The sequence below is a fragment of the Armigeres subalbatus genome, chromosome 1, assembly GCF_024139115.2.
Source record: "Armigeres subalbatus isolate Guangzhou_Male chromosome 1, GZ_Asu_2, whole genome shotgun sequence".
Lineage (NCBI taxonomy): Eukaryota > Metazoa > Arthropoda > Insecta > Diptera > Culicidae > Armigeres > Armigeres subalbatus.
Window position 1 is genome coordinate 210181833 of NC_085139.1, and position 19236 is coordinate 210201068.

The following is a 19236-nucleotide window of genomic DNA, read 5'->3' on the forward strand; positions in this document are numbered from 1 at the left end:
AAATTTGTAGTTGTAAGGAAATAGTCCCAAAGTCAAAAATTCTTTCTAAATGGAAACCCACTACCAGGCCATTCAGTAGGATCCACATCGATCTCTTCCACTTTCATCACCACACCTTTTTGTTAATGATTGACAGTTTCTCCAAATGGATAGAGGTAGAATGGATGAAAAATGGAACTGAATGTAGTCAAGTATTGCTCAAATTGGTGGAAATGTTCTCACGTTTTGGTCTTCTTGACATTTTAGTTTCCGACGGAGGTCCTCCTTTCAATTCATATGGATTTTAGAACTTTCTAGAAAAGCAGGGAATAATTGTTCTAAAAAGTCCGCCTTACCATCCACCCAGCAACGGCCAGGCGGAAAGATCAGTAAAGACTGTAAAGGAGGTGTTGAAAAAGTTCTTACTTGAGCCAGAATTGGCAGAATTAAGATTGGAGGACCAGATTAATTTGTTTCTTTTTAATTACCGTAATACAGTTTCTATCGATGGCACATTCCCTTCTGAAAAGATGCTTGCATATAAGCCAAAGACATTGGTTGATATGTTAAACCGTAAGTGGGTCCCGAAAAAGTTCTTATCTGCACCTCAGACAAATGATGAGCAAACCAAAACTAGCAATGTCATACAGCTTACACGCTTAGATAAACTAGACCATTTAGCTGAAGGAGATGAGGTGTGGTATAAGAACCACAATCCAAATAATCATTCAAGATGGTTAAAAGCTATTTATGTACGAAGATTTTCAATCATTACTTTCCAGATCATGATTGGAAGCGCGCGGATCATCGCGCATCGCGACCAGCTGAAGATGCCCAAAACTTTGACTATACCTACGCATCCCAATGTATTCATACCGCCACGAGAGATAATGGAAGTGCCAAGGGGCGAACAACGGGAAGATAGCGGGGGAACTCCCTGTCGAAACTAATCGGCAATGGTCGAAGAAGAAAGCGTGATGCTCAGGCGGCTGGATTACCGGACGTTCCACTGCGTAGATCGAAAAGGGCTAGACCCCCAAATAGGATTAAGGATTTTGTTTACAATTGAATCGATTGAAATTTTTAATTGTATCATAAGTTAATACGTTCAGATAATCTGATGTCGAAATGAAATCATTCCCATTATGTGAATTTATATTTGACCATCGTCAGCTCGAAATATTTTTATTGTATAATTAGGATCAATTATGATGCAGCTTAAAAGGGTGGAGAGCTGTAGTGTTCGCTTTATAGAGCTCGCACTGTATGATAGATATACTGTGGTCTGAAAGCATGGTCATCATTTATAGTTATATCTACGTATAAAAGATCTGATCCGTTCACTTCTGTTCGGTCTCTAACAGCATTCGGTTGTGTTTTGGCTCCCTGCATTGTCGTGTAGAAAGAATACCACAGGGGTACTTAATCTAAATTATTACGGAAACAATTATAACAATTGGACACTAAAGCTACCTTTACCGTCCCAATTAATTTAGATTTAGAAAGCCAAAGTTAAACTCCAAATCAATTTGTTCTTTATTAGCCATTGTTAAATAGGAATACGTTGAATGCAACACTCCCCTATAATGATTAGGGGCATATGCGCATCAGTTTATGATTCCATAGAGGAGCTTTCGATAAAGCTTCGGTGGCAAACTTGAGCAATTGTACTAAAAAGCTCCACAAGGTTGTCTGACTCAGACGTTTAATCATCTTTCTCTTGCACGCGCACGGAAAGGATAGGATTTGTTTTATAGGAAAACGCTTCGGTGCGTTTCGGTGTCCGTGTGAAAACAAAACGTCAGATAGCCTTAGGCCTATTCTCATTGCGCCCGGGCCGGGCCGGGACCGGGGTCAGGAAATTTTCGTTTCTATATATGCTGGGATTTTTGCCAGTTCCTTGTCGATTATTGAATCGATTAATCGTTGGATAGTAATCGATTCAAAATTAATCGATTATCACAACGATGAATCGATCTATCGAGGTAATCAATCCAATTGCGGCATCCTTATGATGTCGTAAATTCCTGATAATTCGATTAGTAACTTATCGATTCCTCTCGATTATTGAATCGATTGATCGTTTGGTAATAATCGATTCAAAATTAATCGATTATCACATAGATTAATCGATTTATCGAAGTAATCGATTAATTTGCGACATCTCTATTCACATTGCACCGGTGTTGTGACCCTTCCGGTGTAGTGATCAGATCCCAAAATAAGACGCACAAGACACTTCCGTTTGTTCAAAACACTCCGTTTTATTCAACAACCACTTTATTACTTATTCTAAACTTTATTTAAGTTCTACGAATACAGGTGAACGAATTAGTAGCTGACCGCGCTCGGAAAGGACCCAATTACGAATAACGAAATTATTTCAAAAATTGCGCGCGCTACATATTTCTGTTCGGGCTCTATTCAAACCGTTTCGGCTGATATTCGGACACCAATCGTGTGTCTCGGAAAAGCTTTTCATTCGAGCAATTTTGGGCATTGCAAACTATACACTACCAAATGAATATTGTCTAAGCTACATGCTACATTCTCCCGTAGTAGCGTTTGTCGACTATAACATCTACATAGCCGGCCACCTAAATTTGACGTTCCAAATTTACAACAAAACAAGAAAACAGACATAGCTTCATCGTTGTACCACTAGGAATGACTTATTTTCTATAATTATACACTAATATTTGCTTATTTTTAGGACTTTAGCTGGCAGGTGTCGAGATCTCATCGGTGTTGTGTTGTTGGTCGCATGGTAATGGGTAGATACGCGAGGTTGAACGTTTGTAGGTTCCACTCAAAGTTCGTAGTGTCGCAACGCGAACTACGCCATCATCTCCAGGGTGAATTTGCACAATTCGTGCCAGCGGCCATGATATAGATGGTTTTCCTTCATCTTGTACCAACACAATTTGCCCAACTTGGATGTTCGTCGCTGATCCAGCCTTCTTCCTTTGATGGTTCTGCTCGTAGAGGTACTCCTTACGCCATCGATCCCAGTGTTGTTGGACCAGCTTCTGCAGTTCGTGGTAATGTTGCAATCGGTTGCTAGGGATACTGGTGTAGTCTGGCTCCGGCAGACTTTGTAGCGACGTACCGACTAGGAAATGGCCAGGTGTGAGAACGTCTAGCTCCCCAGGATCACCCGACAATGATGTCAGCGGGCGACTATTCATGTTGGCTTCGATTTGGGTCAGGATGGTTGCGAAATCTTCATAGGGCAGTTGAGTGCTTCCGAGTGTTTTCACCAAAGACGTTTTAGCTGTTTTGACGGCCGCCTCCCACAATCCGCCGAATGAAGGTGCTCGCGGTGGTATGAAATACCATTGTATTCGCTTCAGGCTGCATTCGTTGTTGATTGCTTCTCTCGTGCGCTTGTTCTCCAAAAGACGATGCAGTTCAACCAGGGTGTTATTTGCTTCTCTAAAGTTTGTACCATTGTCGGAGTGTATTTCCGTTGGCATGCCGCGCCGGGCGATGAAGCGGCGTAGTGCGGCGATAAAGGCTTCTGTTGACAGATCGCATACTAGCTCCAGATGTACGGCCTTTGATGCAAAGCATACAAAAACACCAAAATGAAGGCTTTTCGTGCCGCAGCTCGTCGGTGTACAGGCTTCAAGTAGACAGGGCCACAAAAATCCACTCCGGTCACAGCGAAAGCTCTATTTGGTGCGGTGCGTTGCTTCGGCAATTGGCCAACGGGTTGAACGATAGGGGTAGGGTTTTGACGAAAGCATTGCAAACACTTACGGAACACAGAGTTGGCGACTAGTTTGCCGTTTACAGGCCAAAATTCTTGGTGCATAGAGGCAAGTGTCATGCGAGGCCCAGAGTGCATACAGAGTTTGTGGTAGTATTCAGTGATTAGGTATGTGAGAGGGTGATGCTTTGGAAGGATGATAGGGTGCTTTGTTTGGTAATTTTCAGAAGAGTGATCCAGACGCCCACGCAGACGAATTAGGCTATTTTCGTCTAGGAATGGATGAAGCAGGCGTAGTGGTGATTGTTTAGAAACCGGTCGATTTTTAGCCAAATCCTTGAGCTCTTCCGTAAAAACCTCCTGTTGTGCAACCCTTGAAAGGACTTCCTTGGCCTGTTCCAATTCATGGACTGATACGAATGTATTAGGACTAGGAGCGAATTTTCGTTGACATTGGTTTTTGAAGCGAAGAAGCAGAGCTGTTATTCTAACCAGTCTTTGGAAAGAAGAGTATCGGTAGAACAGAAAATTATGGTCCGATCCTGTTTGTGCCACAATAACCGATTTTCGTCGCTCCAGAAGATCTTCGGGTGGAACTACGTTTGACTTCTTAGGCCAGTCGTTTTTTCCTCGTGATAGCCATGATGGTCCACTCCGCCAAATAGTGTTTCCGATCAATTCCTTGGGAAGCATTACCCGCGAAACGTGGTCCGCTGGATTTTCGTTTCCGCTCACGTGGTTCCATGAATGGCCATGCGTTAGTTGCTGGATTTCTGCCGTACGGTTGCCGATGAAATTTTGCCATGAATTTGGTGTTGCTTGAATCCAGTGCAGAGTTACAGTCGAGTCTGTCCAAAACCAGCATCGAGTACCTTCCATGCGCAAAACTTTCGATACTCGAGCGTACAACCTAGCCCCAAGTAAAGCAGCACAAAGTTCGAGTCGCGGTAAACTAATGCGTTTTAGTGGTGCAACTCTGGATTTGGCCGCAATTAGTTGAATCTTTGTGTTTCCTTCCTGGTCTTCCGAGCGTGCGTAGATACATGCACCATATCCTGCTTCTGATGCATCCGTGCATACGTGGAATTCAATCGATGATGATCCCAGCAAGAAAAGGTATCTCGGAACCTTGTATTCTTCCAGGCATTGTAATTGCGAAGAAAATTCCTCCCATTTCACCATAACGTCATTCGGTACTTGATCGTCCCATCCAGAATTCGCAATCCAAAGCTGCTGCATACGAATTTTTGCCCATGCCACGACTGGTGACACCAAACCAAGCGGGTCATACAGCTTCGCAATCGTCGAGAAAATTTTGCGTTTCGTTAAATAACCCTCGTGTGTGGGTGGTTGAACCTCGATGCAAAACTGGTCTGGTCCGGTCTCCCAACCTACTCCTAACGTTTTTATTTTTTGTAGATCGTCGAAGTGCAATGTTGCCTCTCCTCCCAACAGTTCCTTGAGAATCTTACGCAGAACTTCCACCTTGTTGGAGCACCATTTCCGCAACTCGAGACCTCCTTGCGACATCAGTGTTTGCACTTCTTCTTGAAGTTCGATAGCTTCGGGTACAGAATCAGCTCCGGATAAAAAGTCGTCCATGTAGAAATCTTCCTGCACCGCTGAAGTAGCAAGATCCCATTTGTTCTTCGAGTCCAAAGCCAGTTGCTTCAAAACTCGAGTGGCAAGGAATGAAGATGGAGTTAAACCATAGGTAATTGTTTGGAGCTCGTACACTTGAAGAGGTTCTACAGTGCTAAATCTCCATACAATTCTCTGAAGAGGTGTGTCGTCTTCATGAACCCTGATCTGTCGGTACATTTTAGTGACATCAGCGACTAATGCGACAGCATGTTTTCTGAAACGGAGCATCAAGTCGAGGAGATCGTCTTGTATATTTGGACCAGCTAGCAGAGCATCATTCAGCGAGTAATTAGTAGACGTTTTAGCAGACCCATCAAAGACTACGCGCACCTTGGTAGTCGAACTTGACTCCTTAAACACCGGGTGGTGCGGGAGATAACAGACCGTTTTCCTTCATCCAATTGCGGATCGCTTGCCTCGCCTATACACTTCATGTGGCCCAAACTCAAATATTCTTGCATGAAGTCTGAATACTGCTTACGCAAACCGGAATCTTGTTCCAAGCGTTTCTCTATTTGGGAAAACCGTCGTATCGCACCTTGTTTAGACTCTCCAATCATGTCGCCTCACAGTCTTCTTCCTCTTGCGAATATGGTGTTTTGTTCGAAAGTTCCTCCAAAGCCCAAAACTTTTCGATAGTTTTCTCGAACGGTTCTACTCTAGCTACGTGACAACTGACATTGCTTATTTCATCCATGCATTTGGATTCACCTGTCGCAACCCATCCGAATATTGTTTGCACGAACACAGGAAGAGCATTACCAAACTTTCGAACCTGCAACCGGCCACCATCGCGTACTAGAAAGTCGTAGAAGTATTGAGCACCCAGCACTAAATCGATCGGAGCCGAGACAAAAAATTCCGGATCCGCTAGAGCTATATCGGAAGGAGGATTCCAGTGCATCAACGGAATAGACCGTGAAGGTTGATCGTCAGTAACTTTATCCAAAACCAGAAATTCCATTGCAATCGAATACTTCTGGACGCGTGAAGATATTGTGGTGGAGACTTCAAATGCCGATTGGCTGCGCGATCCTCCGATTCCCGTTATTACCACCTTCCTATCCAGTCGAGAAAGCCGGAGAAGTTGAAATAGTCTCCTTGACATCAGATTAGCCTGCGAGCCAGAATCTAGGAGAGCTCGTGCGATGTGCGTCCTTCCCAATGCATCTTTCACCTTCAACAACACCGTCTGCAGGAACACGTGCGACCTAGTATTTCCTACCGCCAAATTCGATGATATTGTTGCCGTCGAAGGACCCACAGTAGTAGAAAGGTTTGAACCACCACCAGATGAAGATGGACCAGGTAACTGTACGTCAACATTCGCTGCTGGAGAGATATTAGAAGAGGGACCAGAACCAGAACCAGGGAAACCAGGGTCCAGCAACGAATGATGCTTCTTCGAGCAAGCTTTGCATCGGTATTTTGAAGGGTAATCTCGAGCCAAATGATTTCGTCCCAGACAATTACTACATAACCGCTTGGAGTTGGTGAGTTGCAGCCTTTTATCAACAGGAAGTTTCGCAAATGCTGGACACCGAGAGATCCAATGTTTGTCTTGGCAGGCAAAACAGTTCGAGGAGAAATTTTCAGTCGCCGAATTGACCGAAACCTTGGCCATTCGAGGCTCGAAACTATTATGTGGCAAAGACGTAGTCGGAACGAATAAATGCTGATCAACAGAAACTGCATCCAAAACTCGAGTCTGCTTTTTAAGAAACTGCACCAGCGATGTAAATGTAGGTTCCTTTTCCGGTGGGACGTTTTCCTCCCACCGCTTTTGCGTAATTTCGTCGAGTTTCGAAACCATCAAATGCACTAACATCGCACCCCAACCGTTGGTCTTCTCTCCAAGTTGATCCAAAATTTTTGTGTTCCGCTCAAAGCAATCGATGAGATCATGCAACGCAACAGCAGATTCCTTTTTTATCCTCGGATATTCAAAAAGCGCGTTCATATGTCGTTTCTTGAGAAGATAGTTGTTTGAGAAACGAGCCACCAAACCATCCCAAGCAACCATATAGTTAGCATAGCTCATAGAATAAGAATCTACCAATTTCAACGCATCGCTTTTGAGAGAAGCACGCAAGTAGTGAAATTTTTGAATATTACTCAAATCGGCGGAAGAGTCAATCAAAGCCACAAACGTGTCATGAAACGGCAACCAATTTTCAAAATCACCGTTGAACTCCGGCAGATTGATTTGAGGAAGTCGAACCGCAGCTTGTACATTCGATGTGTTGTTATTAGGTTGTGTGTTTTGTGTTGCATGCTGTCTCGCTAACTTATTCGTCAACCCTCCCCTTACCGTGTAAAATTTTTCCTCGAATTCCACTCGCAATTGCTGTAGAATGTTGTCTTCGTTGTCCTCTAACCCTTCGATGTTGCCTATTACCCCTTCGAATTCTTTCCACTTCTGCTCGAGCTTTTCCATGCGTATGATGACCTGCTGATGATCGAACTGAACGGTGCTGTTCAGGTACTGCTCGATGCGCATGACAAATTCGACCAGGTTGTCCCTGGTGCGCATAAGCAACTTCTGCTTCTTCGACATGATGATGATTTCCTTGAAGCCTTGAACTGTAAGGAAAGCAACCAGCGAAGCACCTTCTAACGGAAATAATCGTTTTCTGGACAGAAACTCACCTGGTGAGCCTGTCAATCAGGCCTTGTATAATAATGATTCAGCGACGGCAACGGCAATCAGACCAGACAATGAATGGTACGTAGCACTGTAAAACATGAAGAAGCTAAGCACCTTTTAACCAGATTTATCGTTTGTTGGACAGGAACTCACTTGGTGAGCCTGTCAACTAGGCCTTGTATGCAAATGGATTTAGCGCCAAACACAACGATAATATCGACCCGGTACTCAAAGATGACGATTTCTGTGGAAATACAAGCAGCGAAGCACCTTCTAACGAGAATTACAGTTGATGGACAGAAACTCACCTGGTGAGCCTGTCAATTAGGCCTTGTATAAATGTAATTCTCCTACAGCAACGGCTTTTTTAGAATGGGTAAAATTCTAAGAACACGAACTGGAACTCCATTCGTTGGGATTCGTCCTCCGTAGGTTTTAGCGGTACGATATTTGGAGCAGATAGCGATGGCGTCTCAAGAAAGCACAGAAGTGAACGTATTGTTCTGAAATTCCAACAAGAGAAGCACCTTCCAACCAATAAAAAGATGTCTGGACAGAGACTCACCAATTGAGCCTTTTGTTAAGGCCTTGTATAATAAAATTACACCAGCTCTTGTTGGCCAATTCCACACGCCGAAATACCGATCGTATCCGCTGTCCAAATGGCCAATTCCGAGGGCCAAGGTCCGAGTAATGCCACTAATAAACCGTTGGTGAAACCGCGATGGCTACGTCCAAAGATCGTCACGATCTCGATGGCGGTTGGTTCCGTATAATAGAGTGTAGATCACTATTGTCCAAGGTTCCAATGGCGTCTCGGCGTCGATTCCTTCCTAGATCACTATCCTGGTCACGGCACCAATGTTGTGACCCTTCCGGTGTAGTGATCAGATCCCAAAATAAGACGCACAAGACACTTCCGTTTGTTCAAAACACTCCGTTTTATTCAACAACCACTTTATTACTTATTCTAAACTTTATTTAAGTTCTACGAATACAGGTGAACGAATTAGTAGCTGACCGCGCTCGGAAAGGACCCAATTACGAATAACGAAATTATTTCAAAAAATTGCGCGCGCTACATATTTCTGTTCGGGCTCTATTCAAACCGTTTCGGCTGATATTCGGACACCAATCGTGTGTCTCGGAAAAGCTTTTCATTCGAGCAATTTTGGGCATTGCAAACTACACTACCAAATTAATATTGTCTAAGCTACACGGTTAGAAAAAAGTACCTAATTTTAGGTATTTATTTTCTCTTGCATCTCCCTTCCTCTTCCCTTTGTTGTCATAAAATGAAGAGAAAAACCACTCAACAAGGGCATTAAAGTGTGGGAACCCAACGTTGAGTAATCTCATGTTTACAAAAGTTGAGTGAAATTTACCTAACTTTTGGATAGTTTTTGTTTAAAATTAAGTATATTTTACTTAATATTAAGTGAATTTCACTTAATTTCTAGAAAAAACTACTTAATTTTGGGTTCCCGCACTGAACCCCCGATTTGAGTGAAAAGTACCTAATATTAGGTACTTTTTTCTAACCGTGTACATGCTACATTCTCCCGTAGTAGCGTTTGTCGACTATAACATCTACAACCGGGTTATCCCGGCCGGGTTGGTTGAATACACGCACACTGAAGTTCGTATAAAAGCGTCAAACTGGAAAATCAAACAAATAACACCTAGCGGCGATGATGACTTTCTTGTGCATTACAAAATTACATATTGTTTTGGTTTGGTTCTTTATGATAGACCTTTGAACCGTATTGATTATTCGGGTCCGTTAAAAACAAAAGAGAAAGGAATAGGATTACAGAGTTATTAATTCATTTTATCACTGTTACTGATTTCTTCATCTGCTTCTTGGTTTTGTTCATCATGGTGGTGTAGGGTTGTATCTCAGCGATGATATTATTAAGCATGATTCGTTAAAGCTGGTGTGTACTTCTTGCGATTGGGACGTCCTGGTCTTCATTTCGAGTTTTTCCTTTTGAGTTCTTTGATATGGAGCATTCCATTGGATTCAACTTAATGCTCTTGCAATTAATTGCATATTATTCGGCAACTCGGCCGTACGAAAACCATTTTTTTGTTAAATATCTTGGCTGTGCATATGCACAGCATATGTTTTGAAATGGACAAATTGATATGAAATTTGCGAAAAAGAATCCACGTGTCTTGGAGGGACTCGAACCCTCAACCTCCTACTCTCTAGATAGGCGTGATAACCCCTACACAACAAGACCACTTAAAGGTCACGTTTGCGGAAAAGCCATCAGAATCCGAGTACCAACCTCCACCGCGGTTAGCTCTCTTTTTTGCAAATTGAATTAATGCTCTTGGTTCTACTGATGATTGGGGTGTAGGGTTTTTTCTAGAGCTGCTGGTTCTGGTTTGGTTAGAGCATTTTTTGCCGTTTTACATCCTTTATAAAATCAATAGTTGCTTTGAGAGCTTTGGCATCATCTCCTAGTAACAAATGTAATGAGGATCCGAGTTTGTGTTTTTGTCTTTCTTTGTCGTAAATTCGGCAATCTATTAGGATGTGTTCTACTGTGATTCTAGTGCCACAAGAAGGGCAGATGGCAGGATCTTCTTTCTTTGCGAAGTGTCCGTGCGTGAGTTTGGTGTGTCCAATCCTTAGTCTAGTGATGACTCGGCCAATGAATCTATCACTATTGAAGGAAGAAGCCCATTCGAAAGGTGTGTTTTTAATATGCCTTAGTTTACTAGTGTTATCGTTCCATGTGTTGCACCAAGCAGATGTTATACGTGCATTTGTTAGTCGTTTGAAGTCTTCGTATGGGTTTTTTATGTCAATAGAAGTTTTGATAGATGCTCCTCGTTTAGCCAGAAGATCTGCTTTCTCGTTTCCAGTTATGTTAACATGAGCTGGAATCCAGCACAGCGTGGTGTTTCCTTGTTTTTCTTCTAAGATTGTTGTGATCCTAGCTATCCATGGATGATGCGCATTTTTATTGGATACGGCTTCCAGTATACTTCTTGAGTCGCTGAATATGACATTCAGGCCTGAATTACAGTGTTATAATGGCGAAGGCTTCCGCGCTGAAGATTGACAGGTGTGGTGGTAGACAGATGGCTGTGTTGATATTTTCAGAATAAATTCCACATCCAACGCCCTGTAAGGTTTTTGATCAATCTGTGTATATGTGGTTGTGGTGTTGATACTTGGTGTTGCAAAGTTCCTTGAATAAGCCTATTTATAGAAAGCTCAAATGACAGGAGACCTAACACTAATATTTACATTTTACAAGGAACATTTGCGAAAATGCAATGACATGATGATTATGATGACGAAATGATGATGGTTTGCATGCAAATTTACCATCAGACCGCATCGTGCTTTCGTGCTGTGCGGTTCTTTCTCTCTTTGCGGAAGGAAGTTTTTAATACTACCCGAAGCTATTTTAATTTCAACGGTGCTTCTTAGCGCTATTTGTACTCACTGATCCCGTTACGATCTTTGCAAGGACCCGTACCTTCGTTTTACGTTGGACCCGTTTGCGGAAGTAAAATTCCGACAAGCGGTGGTAATCCTGCAGGGACACCGTTCTGGGAAAAAACCTCTTAGAAGGTCACGTCTCCACGCTCAGCCATGAGCATTAATAAAAACAAGAGGAAGGGGGAGTCTCTGAATTCTCCACTTCCTTCAAAGAAACAAGGTTTCAAGACCGTCCTGCCATAGCGCGGAAAAAATAGAAGGAAGCTGAAGAATTCAGATATTCCTTCTAGCTCTAATATCGGAAATAACTCTTCTCCAATCGAACTGAGCAATCAGTTCCATTTGATTAATGATGATATTGAGCAAATCGAATCTACCTCTAGCCCAGGTGATTCGATTCATGCGAAAAAGCAAAGGATTCCGCCAATTGTGGTATCTGTTGCCGAGTTTTCTGGCTTCCGGAATGAGATTTTGAGTAACCTTCAGGGGATCAAGGTTTCATTTCAGATTGCTAGGAAGGGTGACTGCCGCGTTTTGCCGGGATCCTTTGATGATCGCAAACGTCTTCTTCAGTATTTAACTGAGAAGCGCCATAAATTCTTCACATACGACGACAAAACTGATAAAACATAATTTTCGGATTGGAAATTGTCTCGACTTCCTTGGGCATAAAAGTATCATCGTGTTAGCCTCATGATATACGAATGCAGAAATGGTAACTTGGCTTAGAAACCTCGCAGTTAATAACTGTGGAAGTGCTAATTGAACACTAAGCTGCGAGGCGGCAATGTCCCAGTGGGGGATGTAATGCCAATGAAGAAGAAGAAGACGACGACAAAACTGAGCGATTGTTCAAAGTCGTCTTGAAAGGTCTCCCCAGTGATGATAAATCACTGGATGAGATTAAAATTAAAATTTCTCAATTACTTGGATTTTCGCCAGTCCAAGTAATTAAGATGAAAAAGAAATTACACTCTGGTACTTCCCAGAGGGGCATTTCTCAAGAATTTTATTTAGTTCATTTTAACAAAAGTGAACTTAATAATATGAAAAGTTTGGAAAAGGCCTGTATTATGTCCCATGTCCGTGTTACATGGGAACATTTCCGCAGGCCTGGAGGAAATTTCCAAAACCCCACCCAGTGCCGTAAGTGCCAAAAGTGGGGTCATGGAACCAAACATTGTCACGTGGATGTTAAATGCATGATTTGTGGTGGAACCTCTCACGCCAAGGACGCATGTCCTGTGAGAGAAGATTCCAATAAATTTAAATGTGCAATTTGTGGGGCAATCATAAATCCAATTTCTGGAATGCCCTTCACGCAAAAAAGTTTTGAATTCCCGTGCAAAATTAATGACGGGAAATTCCAATCGGATCCCAGATTCGACGGGTAGAAATTTTTCAAACGCTCAAATTTCGAAACCAGTTACCGGTCGAGCAATTCATACCCACCACAATTCACAAACAAATTTTGCCGCTCGTCAACGGGTAGCAAGCACTTCAGTAAATTCCAATTTTTCGAATGTACCTACGTATGCAAACATCGCTGCTGGTAGACAAAATTTCTCTTCTCAAAATGAGGTTTATACCCATGTCCCAACGGAAAATAACGGTCATGTTGCCGATACAGGTAGCATGACTGCTTCCAATTTTGATTTTTTAACTGAACAATTGCATCACATGATTGATGCAATGTTCAAAGCAAATACCATTCCTGAAGCTGTTCAGGTTGGTATAGAGTACACACAAAAAAATGTTATCGGACTCCGTTTTAATGGATCTAAATAATTGTGTGAAAGTTCTAAATTGGAATGCCCGCTCTCTAAAGGGTAAGGAAGATGAATTATTCAACTTCCTAACAGTTCATAATGTGCATATTGCCATTATAACAGAAACTTATTTAAAGCCCGGACTCTCCATTAAAAGAGATCCAAATTATTTTATCTACAGAAATGATCGTCTTGACAGCGACTGTGGTGGGGTCGCCATTGTCATTAATAGACGTATCAAACATAAATTATTTTCTTCGTTTGAAACCAAAGTTTTTGAAACCCTGGGAGTTTCTGTTGAAACAAATTTTGGTAAATTTTCCTTCATTGCAGCCTATTTGCCTTTTCAATGCAATGGGCAGCAAAAGAATTTGTTGAAAGCTGATCTTCAAATTCTGACTCGCGACAAATCAAAATTCTTCGTAATTGGTGACTTCAATGCCAAACACCGTTCATGGAATAATGCTCAAAGCAATTCCAACGGCAAAATTTTATTTGAAGATTGTTCTGCGGGATATTATACTATTCAATATCCCAATGGCCCTACTTGTTTTTCTTCCAGTCGAAATCCTTCTACAATTGATTTAGTTTTAACGGATTCAAGTCAGCTGTGCGGCCAATTGGTAACTCATGCTGACTTTGACTCTGATCACCTTCCTGTGACATTTGAAATCTCACAAGAAGCCATTTATAACCCAACCAGCTCTGCATTTAATTATCATAGAGCTGATTGGGATTTATATAAAACATATATCGATAGGAATTTTGATGTTAATATTCCTTTGGATACCAAAAGTGATATTGACAATGCGCTCGTATCTTTGACAAATTTAATTGTCGTAGCCAGAGGCATTGCAATTCCTAAATGTGAAATTAAATTCAACTCCATTATTATTGACGACGATCTTCAGCTACTGATCCATCTTAAAAATGTGAGGCGAAGGCAATACCAAAGAACTCGCGATCCTGCTTTGAAAGTTATATGGCGAGATTTGCCAAATGCAATTATAAACGTTTCGCTATTCTGAGAAATACCAACTTTGAGAATAATGTCTCGAAGTTGGATCCCAGTTCGAAACCCTTTTGGAAATTAACGAAAAATCTTAAAACACCTCAAAAGCCAATTCCAGCGCTTAAAGAGGGAAATAAAATTTTATTAACAAATGGCGAAAAGGCTCAAAAACTTGCTCAGCAGTTCGAGAGTGCCCATAATTTTAGTCTAGGTCTCACTAGTCCAGTTGAGGATCAGGTTACACGGAGCTTCGAAGACATTCTCAATCAAGAGAATGTTTTTGACCCTTCGTCGGGCAACTAATTTGGATGAAGTGAGATCTATTACTATGAGATCTATCGCGGGCAGCAGGGACTATGTCCAAGGGCTTGACGACCCCTCCGCAGGCCATCTGCGAGTTGTGGGGCTTGCCTAGGATGTGGTGGGGTTTGACAGTGGGCCCTGTTAAACCTCTATAAAAAGGTGCATGTATCCGCAAGTAGGCCCCACCAAAGCGACCGTGTGCCGCTCAAAGCGCACAAGCCCAAGTCCTGGTGTTAGGTGGGACGCTAAACAGCCCTGACACGACGGCCCTCCGACGAGACAGGAGGTTTGCGCAGGCCCAATAAGCCGCCTTTAAAAACAACTATTACGAATGACATAGAAGATAATACGACTCGATACAATCGGCAACGACCTAGGCGACGAATAAAGGATCACGATTGGAAGCTTGTAACATGGAACTGCAAGTCGCTAGGTTTCGCAGGTTGCGACAGGATAATCTACGATGAATTACATCCCCGCAACTTCGATGTCGTAGGAAATCTGCTGGACAGGACAGAAAGTGTGGAAAAGCGGGCATCGAGCGGCTACCTTCTACCAAAGCTGTGGCACCACCAACGAGCTGGGAACCGGCTTCATAGTGCTGGGAAAGATGCGCCAACGCGTGATTGGGTGGCAGCCAATCAACGCAAGGATGTGCAAGCTGAGGATAAAAGGCCGTTTCTTCAACTATACCATCATCAACGTGCACTGCCCACACGAAGGGAGATCCGACGACGAGAAAGAAGCGTTCTATGCGCAGCTGGAGCAGGCATACGATGGATGCCCACTGCGGGACGTCAAAATCGTCATCGGTGACATGAACGCTCAGATAGGAAGGGAGGAAATGTATAGACCGGTCATCAGACCGGATAGTCTGCATACCGTATCGAATGACAACGGCCAACGATGCATAAACTTCGCAGCCTCCCGCGGAATGGTAGTCCGAAGCACCTTCTTTCCCCGCAAAAATATCCACAAGGCCACATGGAGATCACCTAACCAAGAAACGGAAAACCAAATCGACCACGTTCTAATCGACGGTAAATTCTTCTCCGACATCACGAACGTCCGCACTTACCGCAGTGCGAATATTGAATCCGACCACTACCTCGTTGCAGTATGCCTGCGCTCAAAACTCTCGACGGTGTACAACACGCGTCGAAGTCGGACGCCGCGGCTTAACATTGGGCGGCTACAAGATGGTAGACTAGCCCAAGAATACGCGCAGCAGCTGGAAGTGGCACTTCCAACGGAAGAGCAGCTAGGCGCAGCGTCTCTTGAAAATGGCTGGAGAGATATTCGATCCGCCATTGGTAGCACCGCAACCGCTGCACTTGGCACGGTGCCCCCGGATCAGAGAAACGACTGGTATGACGGCGAATGTGAGCAGTTAGTGGAAGAGAAGAATTCAGCATGGGCGAGATTGCTGCAACACCGCACGAGGGCGAACGAGGCACGATATAAACAGGCGCGGAACAGACAAAACTCGATTTTCCGGAGGAAAAAGCGCCAGCAGGAAGATCGAGACCGTGAAGAAACGGAGCAACTGTACCGCGCTAATAACACACGAAAGTTCTATGAGAAGTTAAACCGTTCACGTAAGGGCCACGTGCCACAGCCTGATATGTGTAAGGACATAAACGGGAACCTTCTTACGAACGAGCGTGAGGTGATCCAAAGGTGGCGGCAGCACTACGAAGAACACCTGAATGGCGATGTGGCAGACGAAGATGGCGGTATGGTGATGGACCTGGGAGAACGCGCGCAGGACATAATTCTACCGGCTCCGGATCTCCAGGAAATCCAGGAGGAGATTGGCCGGCTGAAGAACAACAAAGCCCCTGGGGTTGACCAACTACCAGGAGAGCTATTTAAACACGGTGGTGAGGCACTGGCTAGAGCGCTGCACTGGGTCATTACCAAGATTTGGGAGGAGGAAGTTTTGCCGCAGGAGTGGATGGAAGGTGTCGTGTGTCCCATCTACAAAAAGGGCGATAAGCTGGATTGTAGCAACTACCGCGCAATCACATTGCTAAATGCCGCCTACAAGTTACTCTCCCAAATTTTATGCCGTCGACTAGCACCAACTGCAAGGGAGTTCGTGGGGCAGTACCAGGCGGGTTTTATGGGCGAACGCTCCACCACGGACCAGGTGTTCGCCATTCGCCAAGTACTGCAGAAATGCCGCGAATACAACGTGCCCACACATCATCTATTCATCGACTTCAAAGCCGCATATGATACAATCGATCGGGACCAGCTATGGCAGCTAATGCACGAACACGGTTTTCCGGATAAACTGACACGGTTGATCAAAGCGACGATGGATCGGGTGATGTGCGTAGTTCGAGTTTCAGGGGCATTCTCGAGTCCCTTCGAAACCCGCAGAGGGTTACGGCAAGGTGATGGTCTTTCGTGTTTGCTATTCAACATCGCTTTGGAAGGGGTAATACGAAGAGCAGGGATTAACACGAGTGGTACAATTTTCAATAAGTCCGTCCAGCTATTTGCTTTCGCCGACGACATAGATATTATGGCACGTACCTTTGAGAAGATGGAGGAAGCCTACATCAGACTGAAGAGGGAAGCTAAGCGGATCGGACTAGTCATCAACACGTCAAAGACGAAGTACATGATAGGAAGAGGTTCAAGAGAAGACAATGTAAGCCACCCATCTACCATCTACCAGTCTACCATCTTGTAGCCGCCCAATGTTAAGCGAGTTTGCATCGGTGGTGACGAAATCGAGGTGGTAGAAGAATTTGTGTACTTGGGCTCACTGGTGACTGCCGAAAATGACACCAGCAGAGAAATTCGGAGACGCATAGTGGCTGGAAATCGTACGTACTTTGGACTCCGCAAGACGCTCCGATCGAATAGAGTTCGCCGCCGTACCAAACTGACAATCTACAAAACGCTAATTAGACCGGTAGTCCTCTACGGACACGAGACCTGGACGATGCTCGTGGAGGACCAACGCGCACTTGGAGTTTTCGAAAGGAAAGTGCTGCGTACCATCTATGGTGGGGTGCAGATGGCGGACGGTACGTGGAGGAGGCGAATGAACCACGAATTGCATCAGCTGTTGGGAGAACCATCCATCGTTCACACCGCGAAAATCGGACGACTACGATGGGCCGGGCACGTAGCCAGAATGTCGGACAGTAACCCGGTGAAAATGGTTCTCGACAACGATCCGACGGGCACAAGAAGGCGAGGTGCGCAGCGGGCAAGGTGGATCGATCAGGTGGAAGATGACTTGCGGACCCTCCGTAGACTGCGTGGTTGGCGACGTGTAGCCATGGACCGAGCCGAATGAAGAAGACTCTTATATACCGCACAGGCCACTTCGGCCTTAGTCTGATTAAATAAATAATAATGAGATCTATTACTAGAAAATTTAAAAATATGAAAGCCCCGGGTGATGATGGTATTTTCTACATACTTATCAAAAAAACTTCCTGAGAGCTCTTAATCCTTTTTGGTTAATTTATTTAACAAATGTTTTCAATTGGCATACTTCCCAGATAAATGGAAAAACGCCAAAGTTGTTCCAATTTTGAAGCCGGACAAAAATCCAGCTGAGGCTTCTAGTTATCGCCCAATCAGTTTGCTTTCTTCAAACTTCAAACAACAAGCAAACTGTTTGAAAAGATTATTTTAAATAGAATGATGGTTCATATTAATGACAATTCTATTTTTGCTGATGAGCAATTTGGTTTTCGCCATGGGCATTCAACCACCCATCAGTTATTAAGAGTAACGAATTTAATTCGGCTCAACAAATCTGAAGGATAATCGACTGCAATTGCTCTTCTTGATATAGAGAAAGCATTTGACAGTGTTTGGCATGAAGGTTTGATTGTAAAATTGATGAATTTTAATTTTCCTCTGTACATTATTAAACTGATCCAAAATTATTTATCAGATCGCTCACTGCAGGTAAACTATCAGAATTCTAAGTCTGATAGATTACCTGTTAAAGCTGGTGTTCCCCAAGGCAGCATACTGGGGCCCATATTGTATAACATTTTTACTTCTGACTTACCTGATTTACCACCAGGATGTCAAAAATCTTTGTTTGCAGATGACACAGGTCTCTCAGCCAAAGGGCGAAGCCTTCGTGTCATTTGTAGTAGATTGCAAAAAAGTTTGGATATTTTCTCCACTTACTTGCAAAAATGGAAAATTTCCCCGAATGCTTCCAAAACTCAGCTTATAATTTTCCCACATAAGCCAAGAGCTTCTTATTTGAAACCTTGTAGCAGACATATTGTCACTATGAATGGGGTTCCAATTAATTGGTCTAGCGAAGCTAAATATTTAGGACTTCTGCTAAATCAAAAATTAACTTTTAAAAATCACATTGAAGGCCTTCAAGCCAAATGTAACAAATATATTAAGTGTCTATATCCACTTATAAACAGAAAATCAAAACTTTGTCTTAAGAACAAACTTTTGATTTACAAACAAATTTTTAGACCAGCCATGTTGTATGCTGTGCCAATATGGACTAGTTGCTGCAATACCAGAAAGAAGGCACTCCAGAGGATTCAACATAAAATTTTGAAAATGATTGCCTCCGTGGTATAGTACCAATGAACTTCATAGAATTTCTATTATTGAGACATTGCAACAAATGTCCAACAAAATCATTTCCAATTTTAGACAAAAATCGTTGCAATCTTCTATTGCAACGATAAGCTC

The 19236-nt window shown here is 43.3% G+C and overlaps 2 protein-coding genes across 2 annotated transcripts; both read right to left on the reverse strand.

Annotated features, from left to right (window-relative positions):
* Window positions 1-2696: 2696 nt before the first annotated feature.
* Window positions 2697-5895, reverse strand: LOC134206963 (uncharacterized). Its single transcript, XM_062682704.1, has 3 exons — window positions 5666-5895; window positions 3602-5549; window positions 2697-3536 (listed from the first exon to the last, which is right to left on the reverse strand). The coding sequence occupies exons 1-3, from the start codon at window positions 5893-5895 to the stop codon at window positions 2697-2699; spliced, it is 3018 nt and encodes a 1005-aa protein (XP_062538688.1).
* On the reverse strand, window positions 5892-7892 carry LOC134206964 (uncharacterized). The gene has a single exon (XM_062682705.1). It carries the CDS (start codon window positions 7890-7892, stop codon window positions 5892-5894), a length of 2001 nt encoding a protein of 666 aa, XP_062538689.1.
* Window positions 7893-19236: the final 11344 nt, after the last annotated feature.

What these genes read in the sequence shown, in the direction of transcription:
- LOC134206963 (XM_062682704.1), bottom strand. Translation starts at nt 5,895, where the DNA reads ATGATTGGAGAGTCTAAACAAGGTGCGATACGACGGTTTTCCCAAATA. An exon ending in AGTCAAGTTCGACTACCAAG is followed by an intron (nt 5,550 to 5,665) that starts GTGCGCGTAGTC and finishes GCTCCGTTTCAG; the next exon opens with AAAACATGCTGTCGCATTAG. An exon ending in GCCCTGTCTACTTGAAGCCT is followed by an intron (nt 3,537 to 3,601) that starts GTACACCGACGA and finishes TTTGCATCAAAG; the next exon opens with GCCGTACATCTGGAGCTAGT.
- LOC134206964 (XM_062682705.1), bottom strand. Translation starts at nt 7,892, where the DNA reads ATGTCGAAGAAGCAGAAGTTGCTTATGCGCACCAGGGACAACCTGGTC.